Below are 25430 nucleotides of genomic sequence, written 5' to 3'. Positions count from 1 at the left end.
AAATGATTAACTATCAGGAGTTTTTTTGGGTCTGTTTGTTTAGATTTTTTTTTTTTTTTTTGCTATTTTTTGTTTGTGATTTGTTGGGGGGTTGTTTTGGGGGTTTTGTTTTGTTTTTTAACATCCAAAGAGTATACATCCCACCTCACTTTACCCCTTTTTTATTTATAGATAAGAATACTTGAAATGAAAAAAAGGTCTTTAAATTGTATTAAGTAGTGAAAAAATACTAAAAACCTGAGCATTTTGAAAGGTTCCTAACCCAGAGTAAACAGAAAGCTTCCAATGAAGTTTTGACATAGTGCCTACTGGATCAAAACATTATTAATATGTATTATGGAATACTTACCAATAAATGAAACATGTCAATATCAAGTATGCAAGGAAGATTTCCACTTTTTTCATTAGGCACCAGTGCTGAGTATTTTAGAGAGAAAAACAAATTTATTAATTGAACATGAAAAGATTTTAGTGTATTTCAGTTACAAGATGAGAGCCATCTCCTTGGTTTATATGCTTTAAAAGTACTTAAAATACAAATGTACATGTTTTGGCCGGAAAAATGTGAATTCAAGAGTTGGTTAACATTATTGGAAAAGACTCTTGCCTACTTGACTATACTGTATTGAAATGAAACACACCCAAAGTAACTATAACAAAGTAAGTGCTGCCATTCACTACTCCCACAGTGACCTTTTTCTATTTGTTAGGTTTCCAGTGGGAGAAATAAGCTCAAACACCAGTGACTAAACAGAAACACTGATTGTTGTCTGTTGGACAGCTGTTGAAAGGAAACTTTTGCAATCCACTTAACTTTACAAGGTTCCCTAAATTTGCCTCGCATAACTCATTTGCCTTACAGCCTCAAAATGCATTGCTAAAGTGTCTTAAATTCATTATTTTATCTCTAATTAAGAAAGAGCTAGGTATTGGTCTCTCCATCTCTGTAGTATCCACATTCACAGTAACCACAAAGTACTAACTAAAGCACTCCCGCTGACAACAGAAATTCACACACTTAATAAATCCCAAGTAATAGAGTAAACTCCGTCTAAAACCAAACACAAATAAAGTGTCTTGAAAATGTTACAATGTATTTAAAACAACAATCAAGGAACAGTTACAAACTTCTTTACATCAAGCAGTAAAATCTAACTCACAATAAAAGAGTTCAAACTGCAGCTATGAGAATAGTTTTACAATGTAGCCATAAGCATTAAGCTGCCAAGTTTAAAAACGCTACTAAAGTGAAAAATAGCTCATCATAATAACTTAAAAATACTTCAGTTGAAGACTGCTGCCTTGCGGGCCAGAAAATTAACAGCTGAAGATCTGTGACATTTTTGAAGCTATTTCTATTAGCAAACATTTCACCACCACTCAGATTTCAAATGCTTTTACTTTTGTAAGCATATAGCCACACAACTCAACCCAAAAGTCTAAAAAAATGCTTCCATCAAAAATGTGACCAGAGCAAGGGACTTCCAAAACCAAACTTTTATTCGATAAGTTATCTTTATATATAAATAGTTCATAGAATACTGACGGATCAAAGGCTAATAATTTCCTTAGTCCTAGACTTGAAAAATAAGATAACCAACACTTTTCCTTCATAAAAATAGAAGCAGTACAGTTGCTTCTGTCAGCTGGAGGGAAGAAGAGCTCTGAAGAAACACAGGTTCAATTTCAAGAAAACCCAAACCATGCAGAACATCATATACTACAAAGTTCCAGTCAAACATCTAGCAACATTTTCTCTTTTGCTTGACATAGAAAATGGCTCAGTCATTACTGCTACAAACTGATGTCAACTAAATTCTTCCCCATAAAGCTGCCAACTGTTTGCTGAAGTAGGTGGTATCAATTCTACTAGTAATTTCAGTATATGAATACATTTTACAAGTATCCCTGCTCTACTGACTGTAAACATTAAAATGACCCCATTTTATAATACCCTTTCAGAATAGTCCTCTCATGTAATTATTGCATTACGCTGAACTTCAGTCTTTTCACCTGTATCTGCAAATGCTTCAACCTTGGAACATTCTGGCTGTTCTCATTAAAATTCTCAATTAATATATTACATAATAAGTCCTGTCTTATCACAGATCCTACTTCTCAAATGCGGAGAAGTTTGCAGATATATTACAGACCTCTGCAAATATCCTATTTCCTTTCAATACTACATTTATCTTTATTTCCTCCTCTTTAAAGTTCCAGCGTATCACTTTTCTTTTGTGAAGGCCCATGCTTCCTTCTCCTATGCTCTAGCTACCTTTCTAAAAGCAGCAATATAAATGCTGGGAAGAATCAACAGAACTCCTTCACAGCAAAATATCCATGCTTCTCTTGAAACGTATCTTGGAACTGCAGACCAAAAGAAATGTCTTTTTTTTCCCCACGGTATGATGAAATATGTATAGGTACACATGTGAAAATACCAGCTCTTGGTCTATTACTTAAAACCACTATACAAAACAATCTTCTTGTAGTCAAGACTAACAATCATTCTGTAAGCACCCTTCTATATCTGTATCTTTGTAAAAAACAGAATAAGGTGGTAAACTTACCTGCTAAGAGAGTACAAAAGTGACCCTGTACTGCCGAAAGAGATGAAACTGTCCAGTGAGCTGCTGCAAATCTTGTTAATGATGTAAGGCAGTCATCCTTTAAAAACAAAGAAAAAGAGACACCGCCAGTTAACGAAGTTCCTCAACATGAAAAGGTCTTTTAACTTACAGCATTCTTTTCAGGCCCCTCAGCTGCAGTTTATGGGAGCAGTTTCAGTGTCTAAGCACATGACAAAGATATTTATGTTTATGCAAATATACAAGTTCCCTTCAGTATTCTTATTTTGACTGTTACCATGAGAAACCCTGGCCTTACTAAACTATGTATTTATAGGAAAAAAACATAATAGTTTTGCTAGAGATGAGTTTTACATAGATAAATACTCGGATGCTGATTGACTAAACAGTGGGATCCAACAAATAAAACTACCAAATAACCGTTAACTTAAAATTTAGGTATTTTGCATTAAAGAAGCACAATTCCCTCTTTTTCCACTGATTCAGAGAGGAATTGCTACTTGATCCTTACCTGTCGACAAGGTAAATGACCAAATAATGGTTTATCTTCATCAGCTAAAATTCGTTCTGGAAAAAAAACAAAACCCCAAAATATTTCAATGCTCTGAATTTAACTAAATTCTGAAATTCACATATAAAGGAGCAAAATGAATACATTAGTACCTATAGTCTGTATCGTGTAAGCACAGCTTCCCCAGCACATTATAGGTACACGCGGATCTTCTTCATTTGGATGAACCTTCAAGCCTACTTTGTATGTTGCCGTACCAAAAGTTGTCAACATTTCTTTTATGCTCTCAGAATAAGGATTCCTGAAACAAAGAAAACAGTATTACTAATTCACTTTTTCTCCACCAGCAGTATAGTACTTTTAATGATGAGCATTCACCCCAAAGCTGAACACCTGGATTTTTAAAATTTAAGTGAGAACTCCAGTGTCTTTCTTTGGATCTGGCGTTCTGTAACATCTTTTCTGTGAAAGATACGCTCCCAATTATTTTTTGATTATTTGATTGGAGCCAATCTCATTTTTTAGCATTAAGAATATCCAGTCTTCAAAGGTAATATAGTTAAGACTAAATTAAAAGAACTGCGTATGACTGATGGCAAAATCTGTCATCAGCTGGGATAGGTGTCTTGCATTTTTGTGTGCAGCTGGCAGATAAATGTCTGCACCATGTAATGAATTTCATTACTTTCTCCCCAGGTGAAGAAGGGGTAGACTCAAATACAAACATACCATCGTAGCTGAAATTACATATTAACATACTCGCCATTTCATAGTCTTTCTTGATGTTTTACTTGTGGTGCTGAGCTATAATGACGAGTCCTTCATCCAGTTACAAGCAATAGGGAAAGACAGCTTAATCCTGACGTTCAAATTTATACAACAGCAGCGTCTTCTCTACACATCCACACATCACATCCGCCTCTGAAATTCTACTGCATTATTTACTACTTGTGGGTTGGACTTCAATACCATCATAATAATAGGATCAACTTTTCTAATGAAGGCAAAATTCATATTTTTGCCTTAATTAGTGAGACCTTATAGCACAGAAGTCACATTCTATTTTCATGTTACCATTTCATGATGAAGTTTTAATGATTTATTAAGATGTAAATACATACTTCGGCTTGAAATCTGGTCTAAATCCTTCAGGTAATTGTAGCTGATGCATTTTTTCTGAATTACCAGAATTGCCTGTACAAACAAGAAATAATAAAACACCAGTAATTCACATATACATAATTTTTACATTATAAAAAGGTGCAGGAGCACATCACCAGAAACTGAAAATCCAAGCTTCTCTTGCCACTTTTGCCACCATCTGTCAATGCTACTGTGGTAGAACCATAATACTTCGTCTTTTTCCTGAACTGGGTGGTTTAGTTTGGAGAAGAGGAGGCTGAGGGGAGACCTTATCGCTCTCTACAACTACCTGAAAGGGGGTTGTAGCGAGGTGGGGGTCGGTCTCTTCTCCCTAGTAACAAGTGATAGGACGAGAGGAAACGGCCTCAAGCTGCGCCAAGGGAAGTTTAGGTTGGATATGAGGAAAAACTTTTTCACTGAAAGGGTGGTCAGGCACTGGAACAGGCTGCCCAGGGAAGTGGTTGAGTCTCCATCCCTGGAGGTATTTCAAAGACGGGTAGACGTGGCACTTAGGGACATGGTTTAGTGGTGGACTTGGCAGTGCTAGGTTAACGGTTGGACTCGGTGATCTTAAGGGTCTTTTCCAACCTTAACGATTCTGATTTTCACATACAAATATACACGTTTCTTCAGACTTACTTGCAGAGTCTTCGTCTCGAAGTAAATACAGTGCTTTTATCTGCTGAGATATTGTTTTGATCCACTGAGATAGGTTTGGTTGGCCTGAAAAGTCTAACCTGTCCAAAAATATACATAAACAGAATACACACATCAGTTAAGAACAAACTATATACAGAATTAGTATTTCATAGGCATTCCATGTTCTTCTGTTTCTCAACAGGCTCCTTCTCTGTTGCCCACATATTTCTCTATCTTCAGTTCTTTTCCTGCAGGTCCTTCACTGTCCTTTCATACTCTAAATTCCATACTATATGATAACCAAGGAAGGTCCATAAACCAAAATAGGCAGGCAGGCAATCCATTTGAGATTATCAAAACAGAAGATAATAAATATTTTGAAAGGGGTTTTTGGGGTGTGGCTTATTTGGGATTTTGTTTTTACATTTATCAAGGACATTTATAAAGCAAACAGACCTGTTAAACAAAACTCTTGATGGAGGAAGCAGAGGAATAACAGTGTTGCTTAAACATTCACAAAGTGGACAAAGGAATTCACCATTTTCTACATCGTAACTTGTGTGTACTCGTAATCTTTGTTGTCTTCGTTGCTCTTTCGCTTGGACAGCATCAAAATACCTTTAGAAAAGAGCGAGATATTAATGACAAATTATTAAAACATTACTTTAACATATAAATTAATGAATTATCATGAAGATGCTGTTTTGCCTTTTCCCAGATATATGTAAGAGTACTATCTGAAGGAAAAAGCTCTACCCTCTGACTGATGAAGTATTACTAACTGCAGGCTATCCCCATTTTTTTGCAGCCAAAATACCCCAAAAATGCTGAAGTTCATGGAGCTGTCAAAATCACATTTAAGTCTGAACTTTAGCAATTTCCATCTAGGAAAAAAAAGCTGAGGGGGAAAGGTAGACAGAATATTGAAGGATTAAAAAAAAAAATTCTTCAGTTTTTACATAAAATTTTAAGGGAGGTGCCATGAGCATTATCCATGTGCATATTCCATTACAGGCCACAACAGAGCAGCCACTGGAAAAACTGGTGGCTGATCTCCGAATCCTATATGATAAGGAACTGAATTCACTGCGTTGCTAAACATAACTGCTACACCAGAAACCTCTGGGATGGTTTAGAGCGTGCCCGATGACCCAAAAATGGTCTGAATACAGGCTTCTAAGGACATTTCCAGGAGTTAATGGCAACCACACTGGACTGTACATGAGCTACACAAGAAGATGAAGAACACATCTTCAGTGAGCAGTGATATCAAAGACCACAAATGAAACCTGCATGAGGATCATTGCGTGGCTATGGCCACAGAATCTCTGGGAGTTCCTAACAGCCTTCACACACAAGGCAGAATCTGAAACCAGGCACTTCAGGAGCCATGCCAAGGACCAACGCAAGGGCCTAATCAAAAGTCAGAGGCTTGAATTGTTTGCCTTCGTCACACCATTGGCACCACATAGCACTAAGCACGTTTACCCCCCTCCAAAAATCAAAGAATAAAAATAAATGAGAAATGTTATATAAAAAACCTAAGAAGAAGGGATAAAATTGAGTGCATGTTGAAGATGAACTCGAAGTAGGTTGCAGATGTTTCTACTTTAAGTTTACATGATGGAAGAATTAAGAGTGCAAGGAATGCACCGTCATTTAAGACTTCAGTAGAGAGCACAAGAAGCAGCAGGAATATGTCTATTACTAAACTGTAAAAAAAAAAAAAAAACCCAACCAAAAAAACCCAACAAAAACAAAAATCTGAGCTTCAGTGTTCAGATATATGTGCGCCACAGAGGATTATGCATAGGGATAAACAACTAAAGCGAAATGAAAGCTGCCATGTGTGGCTTTGGATTCTTCTTTACCAAGATGACAGATAGTAAATGAAAATTATTTTGCACATGTTTCCAGTAGTTATCATAATGATTTCTACCTTTTGTTCCCCCCAACAGAAAGCTGTTTTAATCGCTTCATGACATTTCTTTTTTAGTTTACTACGTGGTAGTATTTTTGCCATTAAAATTAGTGCCATTAGGCAAACTGATGGCATGACATGTTATTTGGACTAAAAACTTAAATATAGCTTTTTACCTTTGCCAACAATGAGCGTGCATAATATGTCCACAACTACCCGTGTGTGTTCCACATGACAGATCTGGGTGCATGAATAATGGGTCATACTTTTCTGTATTTAAAATAAAACAAAACAACTTTGAAATAAACATTTATCAAAAGACTTAACTGCAGATAAATGTTACCACATTTGTGGTGTTATTAAACTCTATTACAAAAGTATAACTCATTTGATGAAGCATAAAACGTATTGCTAATCCACAACAACTTAAACTGTTTAGATCATTTACAAGTATCATGTCATTTTGTTTTGAGTGTATATACTGTACGTAGACTTCAAACCAAGCTTTCTGAGGTGTTGGGCCCTGGTAAAAGTCCCCAAGATCTACCTGCAGTTTTGGTGGTTCAGTACCATTAAACAATGAGTCTAAGAACATTAATCTTCAGAGTGAGAGTGCAAAATGATTCAGTGTAGAAATTTTCTATGTGTTTACATATACAGAATCCAGAGAAACCTTTGTAGCAATGCCACTGATCACTGTGATCTGTTTCACAAAGTTACCTAAATCCAAGCATGTTTTATTATTGCTAAGAGGCATTTCAGGTCATATAACCTAGAGGAAGGAAATGAGTATCTTGTGCTTTTACAGCACTACATCAACACCTCCTCTCTCTCTAATGTTACGGGCATAGGTTAAGAACAAACACTTCTGATTTTAAAGAGGTTTTAATATTTACAAATAATTTGTCATCAGTGGCTGGCAGAACATTTAGATAATGCTTTGCAGAGATTTTACATTATTTAGAGCACACATTTCTACCTCACGAAAAATATGGGAGTTTTGCCACTGATTACAATGAAGTCTTTCACAGTTAACATAAAAAAAGTGATGCTACTGTCTCAAAAGAAAGCATGCAGTTGTTACAGTGACTCCAACATTCATTAATATTAAAGACAACTACGAAATTTACTTACCAGGGTCTGGAATAATTTTGTTTCTATTTTTAGACAACACAGTTGATCGCTGAATAAATGCTGCCAAGACCATAGCCCTGCTGTCCACTTTAACTTCTTGCTCCTCCTGACACAATATACACATAACAACCTGTCTGTGTTCAGCTACTCTAGTTTGCTCTGGTCCCAAGGCTGTGAGTTTTGCATCTGAAATTACAGGGCTAGAATATTCAAAGAACACCAGTGAGCAAATTATTTGAAAAAAAACCATTACAAATCAGATCATGATTTAAGTGTGATTAATGAGCTTTCTAGCTTTATGACAAATGCTCTCCGACAAAAAATAGTTTTGGCATTTATACAACAATTCCTATGTCCCCAGAAATAGAACATATTTTACAGGAAAAATTCATGCCCTCCCAATAGTATTACCCACTCCAGTTTAACATAGAAACTGTATCTGCAACTCTCCATCACCACCATCCCTTAAGTGCCTGACATAAATTCTGAAAACGCTCTCCACTTCCCCACAAAATCATTAGCATGCTTCAATTTGTATTTCCAGCTACAAGCAGATTTTCTTCCAGATCCTCAACAGACACATAATTAGCTTTTTCCAATTTACTATGGTTAATAGCATAGTCTCTTCCATATTATTAACAATTTACTGGATGATTTTATACAAAAAATTATTTGTCTGTTTATGTTGAGCACTAAGAGGATGGGACAAGGGAGGAATCAATATTTATCCCATCATCTGGACAGAAAGGGGGAGGAAAGCATTCCATTTACTGCTGCTTTTTTGGTCTCAAAAAAAAAAAACTTATGAATAGTTTTCCATCAAGACTAAAAAAAGCACTTCTTTAAGCGGTAACAACAGTGCAATCTGATGTAAAAGTTAAAGGGAAAAAAATTAAATTATATTCCTTTACCTATTTGCATGTAGTCCGGAAGTCGAAGTATCTAGCTCCTCCAAAGTTTGCTGAAACAGTTCTTTGTTTTCATTAATGAAATGCCGTTGCATCTCAGACATCTGGGCCATGATCTTCTCCCTGCGCAGTCTGGCAATCTCAGCTTTTCGCTTCCTTTCAGCTTTGTCTTTATCACGTGAACTCTGAAATTGTATTGTTTGCTCAGTCATATTTAAAATCTTGTTACATCGGACAATGTATTTTAGCTACTGCTATGTGTAACATGTACTAACCTCCAAACAATGAAAATCTCATAAAAAGACAAAAGAAAAGTCTACCAAAAAGTTATTTTGTGCCCTTTTTTTGTCAGTTCATGTTCAGTGCAGATCCAGAAGGGTACCTCTCCCCCTCAACCTTTAACTGTATTTTGTATTTCTCTTCCCTTTGAGCATTCATAAGATAAAAAGGTAAGTGAGTGACAGGTCTCATCTCTAGTGCTGCTCTTCCTCCAAACTAGCTGTATTCCTAAATGCACCACAGTGCTCCAAGGTCTTTGTGTAGTACCTCGAATGTCATGTTGAGCTACACCAATCAGCAGAGCTTATCTGGAATGACCTGCACAGTAAAAATACATAGATACCATTTCTTTTAACAACTTTCCAAGGAGTCTGAAATTATGGGATGAGAAGAATCATTAAACGCTGTGATCAGTACTACAAACAGTTCTAGGGAATGAACTTGCAAAAGATTTGGAGACTACAATATATAAAGCAAAGAAAAATAGTCCAGGGACTCTCCCAATCAGTCTTTCAAACAAATGGGTTTGATCTATAAGCTGTGAGACAGAACTTCAGAAATCACTGATGTTTCCCATCTTTGATTTAGAGCTGCAATTAGAAATATAGCCTTTTGCTAGTCACAACCCAGACCTGTTCCAGATCAGCTAACTGTTATAGCTTGCTTTTACCTCCTCCATAATATTTCCCTCTGTCTCGGCCACAGGACTTGTAGAAGAGCTTTCTCTTAGTTTCTTAATAGTATTAAAAGTCTGAAAGAAAAAAAACAACAATTTGTTTGTGACATGTGAATATAACTGTGTATACTATAATGCTGGCCAGCTAATGCATAATGTTGGATTCCAGAAGAAAAAAAAAGTAGGTACAACAAATCAACATGGGAAATAGGGAAATCATCACAATATAATTAGGAAAGTTTCAAAAATCTTTCTGTGATTTTCAGCAGTTACATAAAATAGATTTACCTTCAATATCCATCTGATCATGTCCTTGTGCACTTCCAGATGAGGTGCATTTTGCAGCGTTTCTAGCATAGCTAGTATACTAGGGGAATTATTGGGTGCATCTCCTGGTCCTGAGGAAAAAAAAAAAATGTGATGACAATCGATTGTACTGTTACCTGACAAACTAATCATTCACTAACATTAAAAACAACACAAAACAAAACCCAACACTCATATGTTCAGCAGCTGAAGAATTCCTTCAACAAATAGGCACAACATGTAACTTTGATTCCCCCCTCCGCAAACATTTTCACAAATACCCTCTAAATCCTGAAAAGTTAGAGGAAATAGTCTTAAAAGTCTTGCTCACTGACTATATTTTCTTACAAGATAAATGCACTGTATGTGCTCCCTGGTTGTTTTCATCTTGGGAGCTGCCATGTAGAACTTCCAATATTCTAAATGGAAGAGTCTTAGCAACTTTCATGTCTTAGCAAAACTAGAGGCACTAGTCAGAAGATGCAAAGAAGAGTCAAGATTAAAAGACCATTTAAGACGTCAACTGCAGTTTTTGCAATTATAGCATCTGATCTTATACAGCATGTTGAGATGCTACGTAAAGATTATTAATAATCAGATTTACTGGGAATTATTCTACTTCTGGATTTCTGCTCTAGAAAAAGTCTTTACTATTGCTACTATCATAGAATCTACACATACGTAAAGCACACACATATAGGCAACGTGGTAAAACGTTGATGGATAAACAAATACACTCTTCTGCTAAATACTGTTTCAGAAGAATGAAATATGGGCTACTGGCATTTTCCGTTATTTAAAGTTTGCTATACATTTGAAAAGAAAGGCATACTTGATATTTTCTGAGTGAAGGTAAATGTTACAACATTCTCCTCACTGAGATTCTCCAGATGTTGTTTTTCTTCTTGTAGTGCCATTCCAAGCAAATGCAAAACCTAGGTAAAATAATTCATATAACCTCTTTATATAGTTTGGGTAATTCATTAAGAGACAAGGAAGTCATACAATAAAATTATATAATAAGAATATATTTTAAGTTATTTCTATATATGTAATTCCAAAGCTACATTACACAGGAGTAACAATGTTTGTTTACAAATTCTTGAAACTTTGCCAGATAAAAAACGCATTATACCACTTGTATCTTTTTGTTTGCTGTCCTGTCTAGTGAGCGAGAGGTCAGCGCTTCTTAGCTTTCTCCCTAGCAATTGCATGTTATTATCACAAATCTTTGGACAGAAGCATGATGTGCACTTTAAATCCTTTTTACATACAAAATTTAACTGACAAAAAGTTAGAATTATTAAACTAAATTTATTTTAACACTCTAGAAACACATTTTAAAATAACGTTAACTTTTAGGTCAGTAAAAAGCTGTAATTTCCTTGAATTTAAAAATTGAAATTACCCTATTTGGCACTAAAATAGTGCATGGCATTTTAAACCTGAAATATTTCAGTCTTGGTGGTGAATTCTGTCATGCTGAATCAATCACTTTTGCCACCTCATACAAATTGCCAGGATGCTCTAGACAAAAAGCATTACTGAACGCCTGGAATCAACACTGAAACGTGTGTAAGGAAAGGATAATCACCAGAAAAATCTGTAGCAGAACTGGAATGCAACAGTCTAAGATAACTAAAGTATCTATAGAAAAAGTGGTAAAACCTCATTTAAGTCTCGAAGGTTTTTATATTTGTTTTAATAAGTAAGTTGATTTTTCCTCAGCCTATCACATCTACCTAACCAGGTCTTATCAGGTATAGGCCACCTCTTCCAGATGCCTCATATCAACCTTTACGTGGTGTTTCCAAGACGAGAACGGTTAACTTGGGAAAGATGCAGTCCAACTGCATGGCACCAGTGAACACAAAGCACTGTTTCTGAGCAAGAGATAGGTCCCTAATGAATCTCACGTTTTGGAGAACACCACAGAGGTACTCATACAGCTGAGCGTGCTTTAGTTCTATTTCAAAAAAATAAAAATAAAATCTTATTCTACATAGTTATTCCAAAGTCTAGCATTCTCACATTACCTAAACGTAGCTACATTCTTCAACTTTTGTTGTGATTTATAATACTGATATATTGTTCAATTTTCAACTTTTTTTTGTGTTATACAGAATTGCTTATGTTAAACTTAGCTATAAAAGGTAATACACACTCAGTAAGACTGAATGTCAAAAAAAAAAATCAATACTCTGTTTCAGAGCTGGGGTTTTATTTCAAAATGTTATCTAAAAATCCATCAATATTTTTAAAAAGTTTGGGTTTGGACACTAAACCAACAGCCCTGACCAATACGAATAGCCTTTTGATGGCAGTTCAGCACTTATCTCTGCACACCCCACAAAACTACCATCATGGACAACAAAATCTACAGTAACCCTCCAGGTTTCTAAAGATCATTATAAATAGTGAGGAACAAACAGCTCGGTTGAGTTTCCCAAAGCTGATACATTTTCAAGTCAGAAAATTCTTTTCTGTACTTTTATGATTTTTACTGAAGTTATTTAACCTGAACTGAAAATAAGCAAAAGGAACATCAAGAAAAAGTAAACGTGCTTTACCTAATATGCAACAACTCAGATAAACTGGTTCTCTACCACAATAAACACTAGTGATTTCAACTGATTCAAGCAGAATTCTTCCCTCTCATGTGCATCCCATTAGAAATTTACCTCTGCCTTCCATTCACTTTTAAAAATAAATTGCATCGGAGGCAGAGCGGTTTCCCTAGTCTTGTATACTGGAAAACACCATTTGTTTCTCAGAGTATTCTGGATATATTAGATATGAAGTAAACAACCCAAATCTATAAACTCATGTTAAAATGCTAAAATATATATTCCTTCCTGTAGCATAAGCATAATTTTAACATACCCTTTGCAGCATGGACTCCGACCAGGCATAGCCATTGTGTTCTACTGCCCACTGCAGTATAGTTCCCATAATGCACAGCATGACATCAGACTGCAGAATATTAACCAGACTTGCAAAAAGTGGGCAGAAAGGAGGAAGAGCTGGTGGTGGAAGTGCTGAAAGGGAAATTTGTGTGTTTGACATGTCAGCATCCCTAAAATTTGCAACACCCATATAAAATGCTTGATTTTCAAACAGCTGAACAGTAAGCCAGGACAGTACACAGTTGCTTGATAAACAGTATTACAGGGAACGGGTTGTAACATTCAACATGGCTTGCGTGTAACAGAAAAGCCAAAGGAATAAGCCTTTCAGAAGGCTGGTCCCATGATGGATCAGATTCCTGTCTATAACCAGGGAGACATATGGGAAACTGCTACATTTTCACCAATTTCTGGCTAGCCCAACAGCAGGATGTTAGTCTAAGTGTCAGGGCAATACAGTTTGATAGGCTCTTCCCTCTTCTCCCATCTTCTCTCAAAGAGAAATACCTGTATCTTCTCTGTTCTGTCTTTTCAGCTTTCTTTGTGCTTCCTCTGCCTGAAATAGAAGACAGATGCCAACATTACTCAAAACCTGTACAAATATAAAACTCAAAAAAGCATTCATACTTTTTATTACACTGTTTCTGTTTTTTCCCCCCTTTTTCCCAGCCTTAAATAAAACAAGAAAGCTTCCACGTCTTTTCAGTTTGTCTTACATTCTACTTGTAAAGTAGGGCCTGCATCTTCAAAATGAATCTTTCAACTTGAGCCAGCCTGGATTCTTTTTCTAGCATAAAACTGTAAGACAAGTCTGAGCTAAAATGGTAATTTCCATAAAGGTAAGTGAAAATACAGACTGTTCAAATACTTTCACTAAAATAAGACCTAACAGAACCCACAGACAAGCTTCTGAAGCCCCACTGATTTCCACAGCTCCGTATAGGGCACAGGATCCCGTGGCACAGAAATCACTGCAAAATCTTAGGCAAATTTTGTCAACATTCTCAAATCAGTTAACTTTTAAAAGTTAACTTCTAACCAGCTGATAATACTTCTTCACAGAGTAAAGCTTTGGAAAAAAATAAACCAAAAAAGACACAAAATAAAAAACAGAAAGTTAAGTTACTAGTTACCTTTGATTGCTCTGCCCTTGAAAAGTGATAGAAATACAGATTGAAGTTCTTGGCACATTCTGGTTTTAGTTCATAGAGCCCTCTGCCTGTTAATCCAGGTTTCCTACAAAAAAAGAAAAATATATAAAAACTTATGTTCATTGGTTATTAACATCTGAGCATAAATGGTTAACTAGAACAGCATTCTAGAAATCAAATAAGTAACAAAATAAAGCCATAGGAAAACACCATGACCCAGCCCCCTTTCTTCTATTCTCTCATTTTCACTAATTTAGATATTCCATTTGTAAAGTTGACATGTTAAAATAAAGGGAAACATACTTGAAGCAGGCTACTTCTTCAATCACACTTTCCATTCCTGTCTCTCTGTTCTCCTATGTTGAGTGAAAAGGCAAGACAGTGTGTTACTGTAGTTCTTGGATTAAACACATTCGAATATCATACAATACTAGATAAGCATGCAAAAAAAATGTAGTACAAAGTAATTTTTCCGGCTCTCAAGAGAACGCTGAAGCACATAACATGAAAATACATTCAAGAATACCATGTCTGCAAGAAGTATTTTTAAAAAATCATGCCATTTTAAGTGCTTAATTTTTACTGTTTTTCCTTATCATAATCAACTTGGATGTAACAGTAACAGAAGAAAACTCTAAGTTAGCTTACTCAGCCTATCTTAGGAATATACAGTCAGTATTTCTGGTTTCTAGGCCTTTAAAATGAAATAAATATAGCAAAGCTAAAAAGACAAGTCACTGAAAAAAGGTAAAACAACCACAAAATGGAGCAGAAGAAATCAACTCAAATATGTAACACTACTTCATACACAAATTACCTTTTAACATTCCCATCCCCTTCCTGCAATACATATTCACAGCAGTTAAAAGGCCAGGGAAAATGTATTTAAGACTGACATGACAATTTAGAACTCTAGCTTAAATCCTAGTTTGCTCTTTCACCCAACCCTAAAATATTTTGTAAAAAATTACAATGCTACGCTAAAATTTGATTTTTAAATTGTTTAAGTTTAAAATACTTAGAACAATGAAAAATATTTCAGAATTTATCATTAAAAATACTACCAATATAGTAAAAGATTAACTTCTGAATTTTGACTGCCTTCAGAAATCATGTTTAAAAGATTACTTCAAAAATATTCTAAAAAAAAAAAAAAAACTTAAGATTTGCTATCCTACAAAACCACTCATACCAGAATTCAGATAAATACTTCTGTCCATGCAAATGAAGCATTTATGTTACACAAGTCATTATACTGTGTCTGATTCCATGTCTTTTCAATTATTGTTAGGCTTTAAAATATAACAGCTCATATTTCTGGATAGCTCTGACAACCCACTTCGATATGTCTATTCAGGGTTTACAAGCAGACTGCAGAGACCGCTGGCCAGATGGCCTGATAAGAAACAGTATTAAAAAGAGAAAAAAGCTGAAGAAGCTCTCAGGCCCCTGCCTCTTTCATATGTTGTTTCTTCTTCTATAGCTCTTTCCTACCTTCTCCATGACAACTATTAATCTGTACTCATGCTAACCTTACTCTTAGCATAATCATGCTGCTCCCATTCCATATTAAGTGGCAGAAACTTGCATAAGAAAAATTTTCAGCAATCAGCCTTATAAAGTTGAAGTTGCCTTTTTTTTTTTTTCCTTCCAAGTTACTTACATCTTCAGGTAATGCCTTTACCAATTCACTGTGAGCCATTGGCCTGATGCTCAACTGATGGATGATCTCTCGTTTGATTTCATCTGTTGCATTTACCTGTCCTATTCCAGGAGTGAATCTTTCGCCTGTAAAAATGAAATATAACTTTTTTTTTTTTAGGATTCTAAACATGTCTGTCTTCTTTTGTAACTTAAAGCAAACGACTGGAAAATAAGTCTCTTCTGTGAAATCTTGTGTTCACCCACCAGTGTTCAAAAATTCATTATGTTAATTTAAGCTAGTTTCAAGGCCTTTCTCCTACGTTTCTCCTAGGAAAGAAGTCATATCTACAGGAAGTTCAAAATAGAACTGAACTTGAGATGATAATGAAAAATGCTCATTCCAGACCATTAAATAGACTAAATTTTAAAATTAAGCAAATGTATTTTGAACTTACCAACAATCATTATAATGAGGTACAGCATCTCTTCTATAAGAGTGTTATTTTGTTGAACAACATCCTGAATTAAAATAAACAAACAAAAAAAGAATTTACATTTTTCAATTAAGGGTAAAAAAATTATTCCATATGCTGAAAATATTTTTTTGATGCTTCAAAACATTGCCTGTTTTCACCCTTAGCACTCCCAAATTAAGCTATGCTGAAATGCAATCACAACTGCCTTAAACTCTTAAACAATGCAAAAATTATGCATCAGTTTCTGACATTTACCAGTTTGACAGGTAAAAATATTTATGCATATTTCAAACTGGTCAAACTAAATTAAAATAGGATAGGTTTTGGTTTTTTATCAACAAATTGCACAGTGTTGGCACAACAGCATCTGGTACACTTTTGAAAACAAAATTGCAGATTTTCTATTGCAGTAGTACATAAAATACCTTGTTAGTATTTTCTGTGCTAAATCTTTTGCCATAGTCTGGAGTACTAAATATCTGGTAAAGTTCAAAGCGACTCAGCATTATCATCAAGAAGTGATTTGGATCCATCATAGACACACCTGTCTATTAAAGAAAAAAATTATAAACAGAAAATAGATTGGGTGTTATTACAGCATGTGTGCGTATTTATATACCATGTTCACAGTACATTCTTTATGAAATCCATTCCTCTTTCTATCCTGGGCATGAAGATTTAATTACTTAAGTTTACTCTCTTAGGACTCCTACAACACAAGTGACAGCACGTTTGAAAAGCAGGATCCTATGTTTTATCAATAATTTCTAATGCCCTTTTAAGTGTAAAATATTCTGGGTTATTCCTTCTATCTCAAATAGTCTAAATAAAATTCAATTAAAGACTTTTGGTTGGTTGGTTTTGTCTTTACAATCCTGTTCCTGCTGGTGCACCTTTTAGAAGGCATAATATCACTTAGTATATAGCGCATAAAGATTTTAAAAACAAATTCCAATCCTCAAAACTGAAGACTTCAGCAAGACTTCCCAAACCTTCTGGGAAAGAACAGTACTAATGTTTCAATGTAGCCACAAACATTTACTTCCATTTCTGAAAACTACCACACAAAGTTTTTTCTGTTTATTAAACAACGTATCTAAGTCAGCCAATTATAAATATTTGTTGTTGGCTTACTATTGCTAATGGGACCATCTTTAAGACAGAATAATTTCCAACAAAACTGAAGGATATCTATCCGAATGGGCAGCTGTAGGTGATCATTAAAAATTAGGGGCAGATCAAGCCTCAAGGAAATATGTCTGAAAACAGAACTCAGGACATATGCGTCATATTGGGTATTGCTAACTCTAGGTAAGATTTGAGGGAATTTCCAAGAAAAGATTTTGCTGTCTAGGTGACCTACACATGCAGAGCTGCAAATTTTAGCTTTCGTCACTCTCAGCGTAGAAGCAATGCATCAGACCTCTCTATGTCAAAGCTAAGTAGACTGCCAGATTTGTAAAATCTCTTCTGAAGGAAAAAAAAAAAATCACAAACTAGTTCCACTTTCTAGCCAGCATTTTAGATGCCAGCTTTGAAGGGAGGGAGAAGAGGCAACACACACATTGAGTACATTACTGAAGACCTGCAGACTCACACAACTGCCAGTATGGCACAATCCATTAGTTAAAATATTACATTCTTGAAGATGTAGCATTACGTATGTGTTACACAGAAACTCCTGCACTTTCCACAGTATATTTAAAAAACAAGGATTACAACAGTATTTCCTTTACAAACTATCCCATAAAGACAGAGATACAATAAAAATATATATATATATATATATATATATATATATATATATATAAAGTCCTTCCACCAAAAAATTACTTTTTTCCTTGCCATTTAAAGGTTCTGATGGAGCTAAGAACAAAAGCACATATATCCTGAAAATGCTTGATAAAAATGCAGACTGATACATGTGGTTACCTGAAGCATTACTATGTCCTTGTCAAACATCTCCCTCCTGCACTTCACATTATGATAGTAATAAATCTGAAACAAAAAAACAAACCACAATAATTAACAAACACCGTATTTAGTCTAACTTATTATTTTCATTTTGGAAAAGTAAACTTTGTTATACAGTATTAGTAAACAAAAAATGAATCCGTGATTTGAAAAAATATACAAATACAGTTGTATGCAAAAAGCATTTTCATAAACCACAAAACAAGCATAGTTGCTGGCTGGGGTGTATTGATCTAACGTCTAGATTGCATATACTTAAAAGGAAAAATATTTTGGACCTCTTTGGGCTACATTTTAATATATCTACTTGTTTAGCCATTAACTGTTTGAAATTCACAGGAGAGAAAGCCTTTGCAGTTGGAGAAATGTTCTTTCTTTGCTGCATGAATTGCTTTGAATTATTTGAGATATAATCTTTCAGGAATTGCCAGTCTCAGAAAAATGTTAATATTGTGACAGAACCATACTTAACCCAAACCCATCCTGGGAGTGAACTCAACAGTACTGCACCCAGCAGCAGCAACGCCACAATCACTGCATGGCATTGACATGTGGGAAAGGTTGATTCTACCACAATTAAGGGAAAATAAAGAGGGTTATCAAGTTTCTACATAGGATTGGGAACAATCTTCAGCATGCTAAACTTTCCTCTAGAGACATACCATTTCTCACCAGAATTACATGGAAGGGAGCTAGGCATGCCTTCCCTCTCTTCCCCATACTAATAATCCCCATAGATGCCCATTCCTATCTTCTGGGAAAATATCCAAAAGGATCTGGCTGAACATGAGCTCTCCATAGCCAAACGGAAGAGAAAGGACTTCCAGACTGTGGCAGCCATATTTCCTAAACTAAACCAGGCTCAACTTCAAGATGCTGACAACCAGGGGAAATTAACACAGAGACTTAGTTCTCCATCAAAAGCTATGCTGATATTTCAGATCTGATGTGTATCTACAGTAATATGGACACTGCTATAACTGTACATAAGTAAAGCTCCTTTGGCTTTAATAATAACAATAAAGGACATCACCTTATAAAGATCCTTTAGGTTAAGAGGCAAGAAGTGTCAGAACATAATATGTTTGAGCAGCTTAATTCAGCCTCCTAGTACACATGCACTGCAATTTTCTAGTGAAGATGGGGGCTTGCAGGAGGGAAAGAAGTTTCTTGCAAATAAATCAGGTTAACACCTCACAGAACTAAATCCTATTTCTGTTGTAATCTATGTCTTGCTGAGAAAATCACTTTAGACGATCACCCTGGTAGGTGGCACTGACACTACAGTACCCGTTTTATAGTTGTTATGCTTGAAACACCTAAAACCTAATTCGTACAACAGAAAGAACATAAGTTTAGAGATGGATGGAGCTAGTCGCCAGAAGTATCAAAGAACTATGCAAGGTAAAACCCAAGAAACACTCAGTTCTAATGCTCCTGTGTGGTCTTCGGATTTCAATTACTTCACAAACATAAATAGTAATAGTACTTCATAAACAGTAATAGTATCTTAATGGTGCATATTTTTATATTTGAGACACTTTTACGTGAAGGTGATGAATGCATTAGCAAAGATGCACAGACCTAATCCTGCACTTCATGCTGCTGTTGGACAGTACACAGTAAAAAGGCTAAGAGTCATTAACTGCATTATACTAAAACTTCTTTACGCACAGAGCACTAAGTTCACTGAGCATTGCAGCAGTCCTGAAACAAAAAAGCAACTTCTGACTAAGAAATCAAAGACCAGTTTAAAAACACAAATATTCAAATTACGTGAGTGCTGATATAAATGCCTACCTTGAATTGCCTTCCATAAGATTTACGTAAGTGAAATTTGAAATCAATACAGAAAGAGGAGGTTTTGTGGTCTGAAATTATCTTGGGGGAGTTAATCAGAAAACAGTGATTCTACAGCTACTATGTACTTACCTGATTAACAAGAGAGAACCCATTTCTTCTCCACATCCCTGCATGCACTTGGGCACATAGGACTAGGCATCGTAGAGGATGTTCTATTAACATAGGCGGGCTTAGTTCACTCTGCATTAAGAAAATGCAATATTTTTATGTATACAGAGAAAATAAAAGAAAATGGGACTGAAATGAAGGAGGATGATATTTGTGATCATTAAAATATTTTGGGAATACAAAAGAGAAGCAAATCCAACACACACATTACAAAAGTCTGATGACCCTATTCACAATCTATCCGATCGTTACCAACCTTACATTCTGTCTTTGCTCCAGAAGTAGTCCACAAGGGCTTTAGTTTATTCTTAAAGACAGGGGGGGTTGTGTTTTAAAACATCAACACTATCAATTTAATAACATTGTAATTTGCTTCCTTTCATTCAAAGGTTAAGTACTACTTCTTCCAAAAGACACTGAGATTTCTTCTCCCAGTTATGCTTTCTCCTCTTTTAACTTATCTTGTTCTTTTTAAATTTCCCTTAAAGAAAGAGCATATCAATAAGACCGTGCAGGAAGCAAGAAACAGCTGGGGAAGAAAATTAGAACCTAGGCCAAGGAGAAGGAATCGGATCCTGCCAGGAGTTCCTAAAACCAGTTTCTACTACAAAAAGAAGGTAATGCATGAAGAACAAACTACAAACCTTAAACCTGAGTCTTACGTTATTTAAGAGAGTGATTGCTTATGCTCCAGTCATGAGTATCTAGGTATTAATCTTTTAAGAGGTAGTTTTATCTACTAAAGACAGTCTCTCTGAACAGAGTTCATAGCAAAAAGGTCCTTTGTTTTATTTAATAATTTCCTACACTTACATGACCAATTTCATATTCAGCATTAATTATATTTAATGAATATGCTACATTTAATTACATACCAGGGGCAGCAGCTCTGGAAACTTATATGCCACTTCAGTTTTACTCAGCAAAACATGCAAGCCTACATAAATACATGAAACAAATACATACATAATATTACACACAGTATTTTATATAATTCAAATAGGACAAAAAAGGTCATCTAATTTACTACTGGACCATTTCCTAGACACAGCTACAACTAAGACTGCAGATTTATCATCCTGGAGCTACACAGCTATCTCCTGAAGACACATATTACAAAGCATACATTTTAGGAGAATTAAAGTTTTCCCATTGTATCTGTATAAAACTTGCAGTACAAGTGAGACTATTGCCTTTCTTTTGACTCTGCCATGTCTCCTCAGCGACAGTCAAGAGTCCTTGGTCTATCAGGACAAGTTATCAACAACAGATACCTCATCCTTTCTATCAGTCCTTAGAGGTTTATAAAATACCTCAGGAACTATAATGAGGCCCCTACAAAATACGTAAGGGTTTTCTGGATTACTTTGTTTTAAAGCTACAAGGATTCAAACACTCAAAGTTATTAACGCTGAGCTGCATAGTATTTTACCTAAGAATTACCTTTTTCACTTCATTACCCATGAATTTATTTTTATCGTGAGACTTTCTGATTCTGTAAACTAAAATTCATCAACCTTTTCGACACAACTGTTGAACAAGATAAGCACAATACAAAGACATAGCTTAATTTTCCAGTGACACATCTGTTTGATAAATCTGTTCTCTAACAGAATGTTGATTAGTTTATTCAATCTGACAGCTAAACATATTTCAAAACAGTAAACTACAGTCCATATTTTATTGCGTTTCTTTTGCATCACTCAAGTGGAAAAAGCAGCAGTAACTACCTACAACACACCCCACTGGCAAATCCAGAGGCATGGGACAATCTCCCCCAGGCCTGAAACGATAACTTCTCCAATACTCGGGAACATTTTGCCTAGATGCTATCAAAGAGCTAGAAAATAGTCAAAATGCATCCTATTCAGGCTTTAAACAACTGTTGTGTGGTTCCTTATGTACACACAAATACAAATCACTTTTATACAACATTTTTCATTTCCTGAAATATTTTTAAACTAGTTCATACCTGCAAGTAAACGAGAAACTGGGAGATGAATGCTAACTTTTTCCTGAGAAACACAGTATCTGATGGTCTCAACTGAATGTCCACACATACTGAGAACAATAGGCTGTTCTCCATCAGTAAAGCCACTATGACACTGCATCAACACGGTCAGGCATTTCTTGTAAGCTTCAATTAACACTTTTTCCTAAAAGAAAGATCACAGTTTACAGAGATTATGAAAAAAGAGAGCTCTGCAAAATAATACAGCCAATGTAAAAAAGTCTGACAGGTTTGGGGTTTTTACCTTTATTAACAGTCCTGCAAAATTAACATAAGGAATCCAACAAAAGGAGCTGAATTAAGGGGGACACAGATTGCGAAATTCATACAGGTATGTCTGATTAGAAAAACACCCACTAGTTGGGTTTGGTGTTTGGTTTTTTTTTGGTAACTTATATTATGGGAACTCTCTGAGCAATGATTATGCTAGGCTAGTAAAACCTGCACATTAACTAACAGTGACAGATTAAAGCCAGCTTGAATGTTCAAATATTCTAGGATCACTTGTTCCACAGCCATATTTTACCATGCTGAAGTTCTGTACTCCTAAAACTTGAAACACTTACGGAGTAGAAACCTGATTTATAATCAGGCAGAGAATCTGGTAGATCCAGGGCCTACTCCTCTATTCCCTCTTCTCTGAAAATTATAACCTGATAGTGTTGTGATGATCACAACTTTCAGATGCATGACAGAACTCTCTGCAATATTTTTTAAAAGGCTTAACCACATTCTTATGACTTGGTCAGTTCAAGCCATAAAAGATGTGTCTAAACACAGAAAAGATTTGCACTTGCTCAGAGAAGATGATCTTGGCTAATGGTGCAGTTATGTGTCTTGCTCAATTGTTACACATTTGTTTGGGTTTTTTTTCCCCCCTTCACATATTCACATGGAAAAACAATTCAGAAGGAACTTACATCTAAAGCACACCAGTCCTGCATCATTGAAATAACAAGTGTTAATTTCATCTGCAGTGTAAATGCTGCTTCCCATTCCGGTTCCATTTCTATGTGTTGTCCTACTTGACGAGTTATTGGATCCATACCCTAGAGCAAAAAGAATTACGTATTTCAACAATATGTAATTGAAATACGTTGACAACATTCGCATAAGTGTGAGACAGTAGCTACCTGTCCTTATAAATATATTGTTACTACAACAGGAAAAAATAAGCTTGGGACCATCTGAAAAGGAATTACACACATCAAAATAACGAGAAAATGAAACAGAAATTGGAAGAGAAGAATACAGGGACAAGAAAGGTTTTGGATATGAGCTCTATTTATTATTAACACCTGCAGAGATTTCAGTATTATGAGCAGTACAACAATGTTTGCATACATACATTATCTGACATACACATTTCGATTTTTAATGTGTTTTCTAAGGATGTACTATTAAATGCAGTTAAGTACTAACTAAAGACTGGGTACTATAGTACCTAATCAGCTTTTGGCATAAGAAGAAAAAAAACCACCATCATCTGAAGATTACAATATACTCAAGAGACTATCATGAGCAGACTAATGAAAGCTAAGTACCGAGAAAGGTATGCTACTGAGGTACTGAAACGTAGGAGTGATTCTGACTTATACCTTACTGATCATACAGTCAATTTGCCCTTGTAAAAGCTGCACCACTTTTAAAACACTCCTCTTAACATAGCACACGAAAAGGCTGGGGAAAAAAAACACAGTTAAGAGGTCTGTTTGTATGTCTATATATTCCTCAATACAAGGAGGAACTCTGCTGACGCTTAAGCAGTTACTGGAGCTCTCGCTATGAGGGAAAGTTGGTTAAGATGGACCAGATTTTGCTCACACGATTAGTTGTGTCTTGTCTGCCTGTATAGCTGCAAAATATGCCCAAAATGACATTTTTCTTTTTGAACCATTCTTCCTTTTTACTGCCCTCTACGACAAACTAAGTAAAAAAAGTTAAGTCAGATGTTATGTTTCAGGAAATATGATGACTCCAAAAGTTATACTGCACAGAGGTGAGTACATTTCCTCCATTTTTATATCATGATAGCTAACTTCCTGCTTTAATACAGTGCAAATTTTGTAATTCACAGATTTACATACCTGCATACATTTGAGTAATTCTAAGAAGGCATCAAAACCCTCTAGGAACTTGTGCCTCAAGTCATCCGACCACTCAGTTGGCTTACTTATCAACACATACCTGGGTACATTAGAAAGATACAAGTGTTAATTTTATGGTTTTTTTTCCTCCCCAATTGATCAAATCAGCACATAATTAATATACTTACTTGAGATCCAAAATAAGGCTCTGAACACGCCTGAATTTGAAAGCCTGCAGAGCAGTGTAACGTTCAAACTGAAACCTGCCTTGGATGTCACGGTGTCTTAAGTGGTCCATAAAAGTTTTGATGATAGTGGTCATGAGATTTTCTTCCGTTATTAGCATTCGAGCCTATGCCAAAGTACATTGAAATTTGCTGTAATTAACAGACACAGCTAACAAGAGTTTCATAATGTGCCACGAAGTTCATAAAATACAGGAATTTTTATCCAAAATAGTTACATCAATAATTAAAATAAAAGCATATTGAAAGCCAATCTTCCAGACATTCACAGAAGAAATAAAAAGTAATCCAGCCAGAAATTATCACAATCCAGATCTCTCTCCAGACCCCTTCTCTACAGAAGTTTGACTACGGTTAGGCTCCTGCTAACCTATATAATTATGACACAAGACGTGTGTTATTATGTATTGTATAATTACTTGTATCTCCCTTTAAGTATGTGTTGTCTTCTCTCATATAATTTAAGTATGAGCCCTTTAGGGCAGTAACAGCTTTTCTGCCTTCTGTTTACAAACTGTGAAGCACTGTGGCGAACGGCGCGTCTTCTGAACTGCTAAGGAACTTCAGAGTGCAAGTTCCACATGGAAATTATGTGAAATGACTTATGATTCCCCTGAAGGGCTACTGCATATATCCATGTGTTGTAGGAAACAAATCAGGAGGCATCGCGAAGTCTGACGAAGATCATCTTCCACACCCAACCTAACCTAACCCAACCCAACCCCACAACAGAGTAGGTGGCACTAAGAAGTTACTGCCATCTCCTACTTGTGAGCTCTTCCAGAACTCCCCCGTTCTGTTGGTTCTCCAAGGTAAATGGGATGAGTCTTGCAGTTTTCGGATCCCCTGAGGATTTTATT

At 35.7% G+C, this 25430-nt stretch overlaps 1 protein-coding gene across 3 annotated transcripts in view; it reads right to left on the bottom strand.

The window, feature by feature from the left end:
* The window catches only part of UBR2 (ubiquitin protein ligase E3 component n-recognin 2), a 58945-nt gene that overhangs the window by 9541 nt on the left and 23974 nt on the right, over nucleotides 1–25430 (bottom strand). For all 3 annotated transcript variants that reach the window (XM_082307558.1, XM_082307557.1, XM_082307559.1), the window contains exons 12-38: nucleotides 24514–24677; nucleotides 24326–24425; nucleotides 23159–23287; nucleotides 22200–22383; nucleotides 21103–21164; nucleotides 20189–20299; nucleotides 18215–18280; nucleotides 16708–16830; nucleotides 16262–16325; nucleotides 15826–15950; nucleotides 14466–14518; nucleotides 14145–14247; nucleotides 13519–13567; nucleotides 12989–13143; nucleotides 10938–11040; nucleotides 10088–10197; nucleotides 9794–9874; nucleotides 8848–9029; nucleotides 7937–8136; nucleotides 6979–7072; nucleotides 5338–5499; nucleotides 4882–4979; nucleotides 4221–4293; nucleotides 3252–3400; nucleotides 3100–3155; nucleotides 2571–2667; nucleotides 350–417 (exon numbers count right to left, since the gene is read on the bottom strand). In XM_082307558.1, coding sequence (XP_082163684.1) covers nucleotides 350–417; nucleotides 2571–2667; nucleotides 3100–3155; nucleotides 3252–3400; nucleotides 4221–4293; nucleotides 4882–4979; nucleotides 5338–5499; nucleotides 6979–7072; nucleotides 7937–8136; nucleotides 8848–9029; nucleotides 9794–9874; nucleotides 10088–10197; nucleotides 10938–11040; nucleotides 12989–13143; nucleotides 13519–13567; nucleotides 14145–14247; nucleotides 14466–14518; nucleotides 15826–15950; nucleotides 16262–16325; nucleotides 16708–16830; nucleotides 18215–18280; nucleotides 20189–20299; nucleotides 21103–21164; nucleotides 22200–22383; nucleotides 23159–23287; nucleotides 24326–24425; nucleotides 24514–24677 — 2961 coding nt within the window. The remainder of the gene's footprint in view (nucleotides 1–349; nucleotides 418–2570; nucleotides 2668–3099; nucleotides 3156–3251; nucleotides 3401–4220; nucleotides 4294–4881; nucleotides 4980–5337; nucleotides 5500–6978; nucleotides 7073–7936; nucleotides 8137–8847; nucleotides 9030–9793; nucleotides 9875–10087; nucleotides 10198–10937; nucleotides 11041–12988; nucleotides 13144–13518; nucleotides 13568–14144; nucleotides 14248–14465; nucleotides 14519–15825; nucleotides 15951–16261; nucleotides 16326–16707; nucleotides 16831–18214; nucleotides 18281–20188; nucleotides 20300–21102; nucleotides 21165–22199; nucleotides 22384–23158; nucleotides 23288–24325; nucleotides 24426–24513; nucleotides 24678–25430) is intronic.

This window comes from Platalea leucorodia (genome assembly GCF_965183815.1).
Source record: "Platalea leucorodia genome assembly, chromosome: 3".
Taxonomy (NCBI): Eukaryota; Metazoa; Chordata; class Aves; order Pelecaniformes; family Threskiornithidae; genus Platalea; species Platalea leucorodia.
The sequence above is the reverse complement of the archived record's forward strand: the minus strand, read 5'-3'. Positions and strand labels throughout refer to the sequence as shown.